This window comes from Echinops telfairi, unplaced genomic scaffold (assembly GCF_000313985.2).
Source record: "Echinops telfairi isolate 266 unplaced genomic scaffold, ASM31398v2 ScPeMD7_36;HRSCAF=134, whole genome shotgun sequence".
Classification (NCBI taxonomy): domain Eukaryota; kingdom Metazoa; phylum Chordata; class Mammalia; order Afrosoricida; family Tenrecidae; genus Echinops; species Echinops telfairi.
In genome coordinates, this window is record NW_022103934.1 from 514654 (window position 1) to 526056 (window position 11403).

Here is an 11403-nt window from a genome sequence, read left to right on the forward strand (position 1 = left end):
TCTGAATTGACTCATAGCAGTAAGACACTTTATCCTGGATGCTAGGCTATAGCACAGAAATTCAATTGCCAGGTGCGTGGAGGAAAAAAAAAATTTTTTTCAAAAAGTGGGTGGAGGGCCAAATAAGTTTGGGAATCTACGCTCTAGGGGGAACCTTGTCACAGAAAACTTGTCCCTTGCGCCCCCTAGTCTTGCCCCATCCTTGCCTCCAGTGCTATTCGTACCAGCTCCCAATTATACGCGACCCCATTTTAGCACCGCTCCCCTCTCCCCGCAGAGCCCACCTCTCGCTGACTCCGCTCCATCATTGAAGGGCTGCTCATAGTCCCGCCTCTCGTTCTCCTCGACTCCGCCTCACGCTGAATGTGCCTGCTGGCTCCTCTGTCGTCGCTATTGGTCTCCCTTCCTGTCACTCAATCCGCCATCCACCCCTCCATTGGTCGAGCCCTCCTATAATCCCACCCCATTACCTGAAGCCGTAGGGGGTCGAACGCCGCTCGCGTCCGGAGAGGCAGCCTCTGCAGAGGTCGCCGGGCCAGGAAGAGGACGGGGCCCCGACCCTCGCTCGCCACGTCCAAGGCAGCCGCGAACAGCAGCGCCGTCTTCCCACAGCCAGGACCGCCGAGCAGCAGCACAGGAGGCCCGACTTCGGCTCCGTGCTCTTCGCCCGGCCCAGCCGCGCCGCCTGCGCTGAGCACTCGCCTCAGTGTCTCCGCCATTCGCAACGTGCCTTTGACCAATCGGCTGCCCGTTCCGACCTTAATCCCGCCCATGGGGATGCCTCGTTGGTTACAGTACTCTTAGACTCCCCGTTGGCCGGTGGAGCTGTCTGTCAATCTAGAGCGGCCTTTGCCATGCTCCTCCCCTGGTGTAGGGGCAAATAACCTAGTTTGAGGAATGGGGTCATTTGGAAAAGATGAGCTTCTTCCTGGGGGGAGCCAGCAGGAAAACAATGACTGTGAGCGAATCAGATGTTCATATATATATATAAAGGGTCAGAATTTGGGGGAGCAGGCCCAAGCCACTAACACAGTTCCTTAAAGTCTCCTGGCCCCTGTTTGCTCAGCTGTTAAATATGGGGTTCATAATCTCTCGGCAGAATATTGTGGGGTCACGTGTCTGTGTGTGTCTGCTGATGTTGCCCAATGACACCTGAGAGGTGAAGAGAAAATTAAATTGGAATGAAATCCAGAGGCAAGCCAAGATAGACGGACATGAAGTATTAGGACCTATGGTTTGTTGCTCTCTGTACTTGCACACAGTGTCGTTGTCGGTGGGGCTGCAGGTTCAAAGAGTCCATGTGCAAAACATCTATAGCCTTCTCTGAAGGTCTCTATTGGCTGCCTCATTAGTCGAGGGGGTTAGAAAGCACAGCCAGAATGCTCCTTAGAACATCCAGACGTCGTCTCAAGCACTTTGGACAGGTCAGGAGGGACCAGTCCCTGAAAGAAGGACATCATGCTTGGGAAAGTAGAGGGGTAGCAAAAAAGCGGGAGACGCTCAACAAGATGGATTATTAGCACGATGGGCTTTGTGACGATGAGAATGGGGCAGGACTGGCAGGTCTCTGTGAGTCAGAGTCAGAAGCCCTAACAGCAACAAACTAGGGTCTGGGGAAAGGCAGGGCCATAGAGCAAAGACTGGGGCAGGAGAGACGAGACAGGTTGGGAGACCGAGATAGAGGCATGACCGGGACCTTGTTTGCCTTATACATCTCTGTGTCCCCAAAGCCCTGAAAGGAGCGTAGTATAATGTAGGCCCACCTTATATATGTGTCTAATGAAGGCAGGCTGGGAGGCAGAATTGATTAGAAACTGGGGCAGACAGAATGATCAAGTGATCACTGGCTGGGTCTCCTCACCCAGACTTTGCCCCAGAGCTGCGACTCATGCCCACGTTGCCCTGGCAACTCTGTCTCCTGGTAACTTCAAAGTGGTCCTGTTGCCAGGAGACCCAGGGGCAGGGTGGAACTGATTTCCTGGGTTTTCTCTCACTCTTCGCCGGTCCCAGAAAACACCACCACAACATTCTTCAATACACCCACTCACACAGCTGGGCACCCCCAAGCTACACCTACACCTACACACACATACAACTGTGGCATGCCGGCAAGTACTCCACCTCTAACTCTTCTTCACCAATAGCTTTATCCTTCAGTCCATTCCTTTGCCCCCATTGGGACCCAAAGTGTCTACCACCTTCACTCTTCACATACCCCACTCTTTCTCTCATGCCAGCACTCACAGAGCACACTCTGATACCAGTATGCCAACACACACACACACACACACACACACACACACACACACGCTGTGAGGCATACTGTCCCATTACCCGGTCAAACATGTCAGTTCAGTCCCCCAAACAGATACTCAGCCCATGGCTGACTGCACTGGGCAGCACCACGTGCACAAGCACCCGGGAGTGCCACCCACAATCACACAGTCTCTCGCCATTAGTACAACACCATCCCACCAAAGACCCCAGACACCACCTTGAGACCACCAGCCCCCACTGTTCCCTTTCAGCACCGTGGACAGCCCCGACCAGACCTACTGTCCTTCATGTGACCTTGCTTGACTTTGAGATATCCCTGTGGTTTTGTTTCCCCATGCCTACCCCATTCAGGCGTCTGTTCAAAGAGGCTGTTTAGCCTGGCCACCTGGCTAGACTTGCATGCCCATCACTTTCTACCTGCTTATCTAGTTTGCTTTCCCTCCAAACAACGTAGCACCTCTGACGATATATATATTGCCAACTCTCACTAGAACGTCAGCTTCACCAGGGGGAGAGATCCTTGCCTGTCTTGTGCTCCGTTGAGCCCTAGACCAGCATTTGGCACACAGCGAGCCAGGCCTGCTGCCATCGTCTATTCCTGCCCGTAGTGACCCTACAGAACAGAGTAGAACTGCCTGACAGGGTTCCAGGCTGCGATCTTTATGGGGGGGACTAGTGCTGGAGAAAGACACCATGCCGGATAAGTAGAGGGTCAGGGGGGAAAAAGGAGGGAGACCATCCATCCACACGTTGGATTGACATCGTGGCGGCAACCATGGTCTCAAGCACAGCAAGAACCCCGGGGATGGCACAGGACTGGGCAATGTTTCCTCCTGCCAGGAGTCGGAACCATCGGAGTTTTGAGCAGAGCTGAGTCCTGCTCAGACTTCATGTCAAATCAGACCTCGCTTTTGGTTGAGTTGGCTTTGAGATGCTCTGAGACTCACAGCACAGACGGGGTGGCTTTTGAATAAGCATGCAGAGCCTAATCTGTGCTCTCCACCCAAAAGACAAATCCTGGAGTGGGCACTGTGGGCGAGGCCAATGCCGCCGTCTCCAGACACCTCCTTGCGTCCTCTAGTCCCGCACTGCTACTGCTCACGCTTCCTCTGCCTGCGCGCAACATCAGCACCATGGACAGCCTCAACGAGGCCAACCGGAGGTGAGGTCCGCCAAGCCCAGGGCGCGAGTTTGAAGTTTCTACCACCCAAGTGGAGGCAGCTGCGTGGGAGGAGAACCCGAGGGCTCCGGCGGGGTGCGAGCCCTGGAAACGAAAGCCTTGGTGGACCAAGCAGGAGTCTTCGTGCTCAACCGGATCATGCTCCGTCACATTCCCCTGGGCCAATTCTGCCAGCGCCCTGCCCTGCCCTGTCCTCACTGCACTGTGGCTGGCCACCGGGGCCTCCTCGCTGCAGACACGTGCCTGCCTCAGCCTGGGGCGCTCTCTCCTCCCGCCCCGCACAGCTCCAAGGGCACCTCCGACTCCCAGTGACCCGATAGGACAGGGTAGAACTGCTCCTGTGGCTTTCAGAAACTGGGATTCTTCACAGGAGCAGAAAGCCTCGTCGGTCTCCCCTGGAGACGCTGGTGGTTCCCAACTGGCCATCTGGTCTCCTTACAGCCCAACGGGAAACCCACTACACACCCAGGGTGCCCTCCCTAACGACTCATTCTTCATGAAAAACCACGTCCCCATCCCACGACTGGCCCCATTCTTTCATAACTTAAATGCTCCCCTCCTCACTGAGCAATATCAAACCCTCTCAGAGATGTCCAATCCCTTAGTCACATCGATGAGCCTAGAGTTAGGAATTTAGATTTTATTTCACCTTCATCCTCAAAAGGCTTAATGTCATTGCTGGCGAGCTGATTCCAACTCTGTGAGATGAGACAGAGGAAAACAGCTGGTTCCCTAGGGTTCCCAAGTGTGTCATCTACACCGGAGCCGACTGCTACATTTTTCTCCCTTGGAGGGTCTGCTGCTGCTACACTTTCCCAGAGCAGCCACCATGTGCTTTTACCCACGGGGCCGCAGGGCCCCAAACCCACCTAGTGCAAGCACTCTGTTGCTTATCACCCGAGGTGGAGCCACGTCCCCCAGTTGAACCATTTATCTGAAGTGAAATATAAGAAGTCACGTTCAAGGGAAAGCTGGAAAAACTCCAGGCACATCTGTCCAGGCCAGGAGTTGCCACCAATGGAGGGCAAAGGAAGGCTGGTCTTCAGACCTTCTGGTAAAGTGGACTTGGGGGTCTGTGTATCACTGTTTCTCCTGTTTCTGGTTTCTCCTAGGTTAGACTGTGAGCCCCACAGCCGGCAGGGGCTGTCTCCTCTACTCAGTGCTGCCGCTCCTGGATTTCAATACCCATGGGCCCCCCAGGACTGTGTGATGAACGAATGACTGGATGAATGTAAGTAAGGGGAGGAGGAAAGCAGACCAGCCCTGCCTGGTTGTTGGGTGGGTCTATGCCCTGAATGGCTTGTCTGTGGCCCCTAAGACACCGCGGGGGTCTGTGGCTCCCCAGCCCACGCTGAGTTGTTAGGGTTGTGAGCTCAGCACACCTCACAAGCAACACCCCTGCTCTCCTCCGTGACCTGGTTTCTTGGACCTCTCAGTATTCCCCAGCCTTGTGAGCACCCCAAGCTTTCTTCACGCTGGTCCTGGGACTCTGTGTCCTTGTGCTCTGGGATAACCGGGCCAGCCGCTCTGGGAACACCCGCAGTGAGGCCTCAGTCCATCCCAATAGATGAGGGAACGGGGCCCAGAGGCTAACTTTCCTAAGGCCTCGCAACCAGGAGACAGCGCAGCCACCACTTAGACCAGAGGCTGACCCCACAGCCCGCACCGCCTCTCCATACTCGCCCTCCGACATACTGGAAACAGTCTCACGGACGCCCCATGGTGGATGTCCTCCACACCCCACTGTGGGGGCCAGGCAAGTGAGGGGACAGGGTTCTGTTATAAACAGGTCTTTATTAAAGATGAGGGGGGGGGGCTGGAGAGGAGGCAGTGTCTCCTCTGCCCCTGCCTTTGGCTGCCCAGGGTAGGGGAATGCCCCTCGTTCCACACACGCCCCCAGCAATGGCACATCTGCAGGAGGCTGGGAGGTGGGGTGGGGGTGGGGGGTACAGTGTGCAGAACAGGGGCAAGTTCCAAGAAAAAGTTTTCCCCACAGCCCTCCCTAATCAATAACAGAGGGTTGGCAGTGACCTGGGCACAGGCAAGGGGAGACACCACTCCCTAAACCCCAAAACTTCCCAAAGGGAGCAAGCCCTGAATAAATGGGGAATTCGAAGGGAACCAGTGAGAGGTTGCATGTGGAGGAGGGGCTGAGAGGGAAAGGGGGCCCCGAGGACCCTGCCCTGGGGGAGCCTGCCCCCCACCCTCGGCTCGACTCTGTGATTCTGAGGCCAGAGGACCCGATGACAAGGGTCTGCCCCATCTCGCTCCCCTTCCTTGGCGCCTGCTTAGACATGGGCGGTCCCCCATTGGCTGGAATCATACCCACCCACCCAGGAAAGTCTGAAAACCAACGGTTCCTATTGGCTGTCCAGACATTGGCCACTGACTGGAGTTGCCCTCCTGCCTGAAGATTCTAAGAGGTGAAGGGGAAGCTCTCATTAGCTGGAATAAACTCCCTTTGTTTAGAATTCTGAGAACTGGGGTGGTGGGGTGGGGTCCCCAGGGGACAGGTAGGTGGAAGTCCTTAAAAGGGCCATCTCAGGGCCTGGGGCCCACCTCCCAGTCAGGTCCTCCTAGACCTCCCTCTTCCACAATGTCCTTCCGGTCATCCTCTGGCATCTGGCCCTGGCTGGTTTGCGGGCAGAGGGCTTTGGCACTCACACACAGGCACACAAACTGGTGGCAGGGAAGACGTGGGGGCCGGGTAGGTTCTGGGTGGGTGGGCAATAGGGCCTCACAGCAGGTGGTCACGGCTGGCAAAGAGGTAAGGGCTGAAGTTGTCCCGGTGAAAAGGGGAGGAGTAGAGTCCACTGAGGGTGTACAGGTCCCGCAGGAGGGGGGTGGGCAGCAGCAGCTTCCGGCCCCGGCCACCACCCCCACCACCCCCTCCTGGCCCTCCAGGACCTGGGGAGGAGGGTGAGGGCCCCTGGCTCGGGGTGGGCGCGGGCAGGGGCAGGGGCAGCGGCAAGGGCGTCGGCTCAGATCTCAATCTTGGGCGGGGAACTCGGGGTGATGAACACATGGCTGGAGCCCTGGAGGACACGCAGCTGGGGATCAGGTGGCCACGGCGGGTGCAGTTCTGCGGCTCTGGAAGGGTCAGGAGTCAGAGGTCAGAGGGTCCAGAAAGCTTGGGCGGAGGCCACGAGGGTACAGGCAGTGGACAACCCTCTGGCAGCCCCATCCATCTGCAGTCTCCCCCTCCAACCCTACCCCCACGCCCACTCACTGGATGGGGTGAGCCGTGCCGGTGTCGAATGCGGCCTGCAGGCTTCGGGTTCCTGAGACAGAGAGGCAGAGAGAAGGGGCTAGCAGGCCCCCTGGGCCCTGGCAACAGCACGAGGGGCTCAGCAGGCAGAGCGCCCCAAGGAAGAGACCACCAGAGTCCTCACAGGAGAGAGGCGAGTGACCTTCAGGTGGCAGGGCTTAGGTTTATAGGGTGTGGGGAGCCCTCCGCCTCCCCCTGGGTCCGAGACACTCATCTGTGGCCTGATTTCCTGCACCCCTGGTCTTCCTCCACCCACCACCCTCTCCAGCCGGAGCAGTCCCCGGCTCCCCTTACCTGGGCCACACTTAACTTTTCGAGGGGGCTGTCCATGGTGGGGGGCTGGCCCAGGTCCTCCCAACGTGAGAGCCTCCTGCCCAAGGGCAGTCGGCTCTGGAAGTTGTGCACAACACAGGTGACCTGGGACGGAGGGAGAGCGGCTGGGCTGGCACCGAGGCCACTCCAGCAGAAGTTATGTCAACAGCATCCCCATTTTGCAGATCAGAAAACTGAGACGGGTTCAAACCACAGCTAACACTCGGATGGCACTATGGGTCCCGCCCTGTTCTTTCCACCTCACTCAGAGGCAGGTAAGGAGGCCTGGAGGTGTTGCGGGCTAGGAATTGAGTTGCTGACCGCAAGGTCGGTGGCTCAAAACCAATGGCCTCTCCTCAGTAAAAAGAAGACGCTAACTGTACCCCTAAAGACTGATAGGCTCAGAAACCCACCTTGTCACCCCACTCCACAGATGAGCGCATGCAGACACTGGACAGGTCACACAGGTTTCCTCACGACCCGCTCCTCACCCACCCCAGCCATCAAGCGATCCTTTGGCCTCTTGGGCCAGGGAGCTGAAGGGGGCTCCAAAGGAGAGAGGTGTGTGGGGCTCACCAGGAAGGTGGCAATGGCCGCCCCGGTTAGGAAGCCGGCCAGCACGTCGGACCAGTGGTTGCGGTACTCGGCCACGCGGACCACGCCCACGAGGAAGGCAGGACACAGCAGGGCCAGGCAGAGGGAGGGCTTGACCAGGCGGGAGCCCTTCACGCGGAATATGAGAGTCACGTACATCTGTGGGGCAGGACAGGTCAGGGGTCTTGCGGTCTAGGAGAAGCTGTCGCCACGTCCAAGTGGTCACTGTCTCCTGGGCTAGAGGGCGTGGCCCGAGCCCCAAAGGTGGTTGTGGCCGGGGGTTCCGTTTAGAAGACTGTCCCCTGAGATTGGAGTCACAAATGGGGAAAGCCACTTGCCGAGTTAGGATGTGGCCACGGACAGCAGAGGGTCAAGGCCCCAGGAGCTCGAGGGGGTGGGGTCAGGGGTCCCAGTGGGCTACAGGCAGGAGTAGGAACAATTGGAGGATGGGGGAGGGGGCGGGGTTTCCGACAAGGGACCTGAGAGTCCAGGGAAAGCAGGGAGGTTCGCAAGAGTCAGGGGCGTGGCCAGCACAAAGGGCGGGGTCACAGCCCTCAGGGGGCGGGGCCAGAGCTCCAGAATGGGCCCACCCACCCATTCTCCCAGCCTGTATTTGGGACCTGTAACATTTGGGGGTCATGGTTGGGCGCCAGGAAGGGGTGACGGCCCCTCTCTCTCCAGAGGGCCTTTCAGTTCCTAAAGGGTGGGGCTAAAGGCCATTCTTGGGCGTGGCCTCACATGGCTGGGGGCGTGGCCAGACACCAAGGGCGGCAGCTAGGAGCGGAGGGGAGGAGTCAGAATCTACACCCAGGCTGCGGCTTGTGCCCTAAGTGGCTTCCTGGCCCCATTGCACAGGCTCCTGTCCCCCTTTCTGAGCCAGCAGCCCCCCCAGGCTCACCGCGGTATAGGTGACAGCGTAAGCGCAGAGGGCCGCGTCCTTGCAGGGGAAGGCTCGGCGCGCAGCAGCCACAAGGCTGGGGCTGCCAGCACAAGCGCCCTGGTCAGTGACAAAGCGGTCGGGCCCTGGCCGGTCAGGCCAGGGTGGCGGGCAGCCCAGGGCCGTGTAGTTGGGGCGGCAGACGGACAGAAAATGCGGTGTGGGGTTGCCAGTGACCACCTGTCCCGCGTTGGCGAAGATGGTCGTGGTGAAGAGACCGAAGGCGTAGACCCCTGGGGACGTGGAAGAGGGAGTCTGGGGCCCTGATGTGGCAAGGCCACCTCCTAAGAACCTTGTATGACTCACTGGGCCCCTTGCCCCCTGTTCCTGTGACAAATGTTAAACCACACCTGGGACACCCCACCCCCCACCCCACCCCCACCCTGGGATGGCACTCTGGGTGTCTTGCCCTTGAAGCCACATTACAGCACATCAGGCCTCGGTGTCTCCGTCACCTCTGTCGGGTGGCAGTCCTCCCCTGGGGCATCAGCACCATCGTGCTGCAATGGAGCGTGTGCCCCTGTGTCAGGGCCACTTCTAGGATGACCAGGTGTCCCGCTGGCACCATGAGAAATCTGAGCTGGCTTGCTACCCCATTGCGTTGGCCTGAGCCTATGCCCCCTCTGCCTGACCCTCCTAGACACAGTCCCAGGTCCTCCTGACCCAGGTGCTCTCCTGGCTAGACTAGGCCCCACTCACAGCTCTGAAACCTCCCAGATGTCTGGTCAGGGCCCAAGCCTGCCTCATGGCAATCCTAGCCATTCTGTTCGGTGGGCTGAGGGTGGTCCTGAGCCCTTTGGCTCTACCCTCATCCCCCTCATTACTGCAGGGCTGAGCCCAGACTGTCACTCACCCAGGAAGCGGACAAGCCTCCGCAGCGGGGGGCTGAAGCGGCAACAGGCCCCGGACACGATGGTGCGCTCCCCAATAACAGGGACAGCGGAGGGTGGTGCAGGGAAAAAGGCCCTTGCCAGCTCCCCAAGCAGGATCTGCAGGCAAAACCAAGGTGGGCTCTTCCTGGTCCCTCAGCCCTCTCTGCCCCCTGCCCTCCTGTCTCCTGTGGGGTCCTCCCTGCAGCCCACCCCAGGCCACCCCAGGGTCTCACCGTGAGGGTGGGCCCAGCTGTGACCAAGGCATAGATGAGGGCAGGGGGCACCCTGCTGGCAGTCTCAGGCCCTGGATAGGGCTTGGCATAGGTACTGTCGTAGCAGAAGAAGCCCTGGGTGTGCACGGGGAAGGTGTCTGTGAACTCCAAGCGGTAAGCAAGCAGGATCACGACACCCAGCAGCACCGACTGCCGGCCAGCCAGGGAGTGGAGGCACGGGGAGAGAAGAGAGAGGGTCAGGGCCTGAGCCGAGGCAAGGAGCCAGAGACACAGTGCTGGAGAGAACAGAGAGGCAGAAACTGGGAGTCAGAGAGATCACAGAGAGAGACACTGGGATGGAGGTAGAGAAAGGGTCTAGACTATTAGGGGCAGAGAGCAGGGCTTGGGGAAACAAGGAGTTAGAGACACAGACAGAAAGAGGGACAGAGGAAATAAGATGGGGGAGTGTGTGGCCTGGGGTCAGGCCAGAGAGAGAGATGATGGGTGGGGAGGTGCAGGGACAGACTGAGAGAGAGAAAAAAAAAAGCATTAGAATTAGTAATAGAAACATCAGAGACAGAACCTTTGCTGTGGACTGGACATCCTGGACATTTTCAAGCATTTACCCATTTGGGGGAGGGGTGGTAGAAATGGGGAGCTAATAATGATAAGTATGAGAATGAAAACATTCTAAAACTGATGCGGTGATGATTGTACATCTCTCTTTGATGTGATCGATCTATTGATTGTATGATATATGAACTCTATTCCAATAAAACTGTTGGGACAATATAAATGAACTTGAAAATTGGGGGTGGGCTGGGGGGAGAGTCCTTCCATTTCCCCCTTACAACAGTCATGGGAGAGAAGGTTTATGCCCATTTTACAGATTCGGACATCTTAGCAGGGAGAGTGTGGATACAGGGAGCCCAGAGATCAGCAGTGAAGACCAGGCAAGGAGGGACTGGACCCCAGGGAATCCAGCCTCTGAGACCAAGCTCACCCCCACTTCTCAAGAGGAAGGACAACAAAAGTGACAAGGCGCGAGCGTGGGGTCACGGAGAGCCAGAACTGCCAGGGAGATGGAGAAAGGGGTACAGGCAACGAACGACCAGGCAAGGATGCAGAAGACTGAGGTGGAGAGACAGGCCAGACAGTGCCAGGAAGGCAGAAGTGCCATCCAACACCCACCCCACCCCACCCCCACCCCGCCCCGCCCCGGAGAGGCAAGGGACAGTTTCTGGGGGGAGGCCTGGTGTCCTCACCTCCACGAAGACAAAACAGGGGATGATGGAGAAACTCCTCTTCAGCTGCGGTCTCGCTCCCGCCATGGTGAAGGCCCGGCCTGCCCAGGTGGGAGGGGGTGGGGGGTAGGGGGTGGGAGGTGGGGGTGAAGGAGGTTCTGGCCTCACCTCTGAGCCTGGCCCCACCTCTGCACTTCTAACCCCACCCCTGAATCTGGTCCCACCTCTACATAGCTAGCCCACTCCTGTTGGTCCCTGTCCCTGCCCATTGGTAACACCTGCCTCCCAGATGGCCAGCTTTGCCTCTTTTGGGACTGGGGGATAAGGGGGAAGGGTAGGAGGGGCCCAGAGCTTCCATACTGGTCCTGCCCTCTGTAACCCCACTCTCTTCCCCTTGGGCTTTCCATGGGCTTCCAAGCTCCCCCTCCTCCAGCTGCTACCCAGGACATCCTCAGGGGCAACTCTCTCCTCTTGATGTGTGTCTGGTGCTGGCTGATGGCCAGGTCC

At 58.2% G+C, this 11403-nt stretch overlaps 2 protein-coding genes across 5 annotated transcripts in view; both read right to left on the reverse strand.

Annotated features, from left to right (window-relative positions):
• The window catches only part of SWSAP1 (SWIM-type zinc finger 7 associated protein 1), a 2011-nt gene extending 1292 nt beyond the window's left edge, over positions 1 to 719 (reverse strand). The window contains exon 1 of the mRNA XM_004716823.2: positions 471 to 719. Coding sequence (XP_004716880.1) covers positions 471 to 719 — 249 coding nt within the window. The remainder of the gene's footprint in view (positions 1 to 470) is intronic.
• Positions 720 to 5231: 4512 nt separating this feature from the next.
• PLPPR2 (phospholipid phosphatase related 2) lies at positions 5232 to 10995 on the reverse strand. 4 transcript variants are annotated; one of them, XM_045290347.1, is made up of 8 exons: positions 10918 to 10995; positions 9674 to 9862; positions 9422 to 9557; positions 8530 to 8801; positions 7614 to 7790; positions 7020 to 7142; positions 6687 to 6738; positions 5232 to 6547 (listed from the first exon to the last, which is right to left on the reverse strand). In XM_045290347.1, the coding sequence occupies exons 1-8, from the start codon at positions 10981 to 10983 to the stop codon at positions 6195 to 6197; spliced, it is 1368 nt and encodes a 455-aa protein (XP_045146282.1). In that variant the 5' UTR covers positions 10984 to 10995; the 3' UTR covers positions 5232 to 6194. The 4 variants fall into 4 exon arrangements, with proteins under 4 accessions (XP_045146282.1, XP_004716847.1, XP_004716848.1 ...); XM_004716790.4 differs by having other exon boundaries at positions 9674 to 9787; positions 10918 to 10989; XM_004716791.4 differs by having other exon boundaries at positions 6430 to 6547; positions 7036 to 7142.
• Between the last annotated feature and the right edge of the window lie 408 nt (positions 10996 to 11403).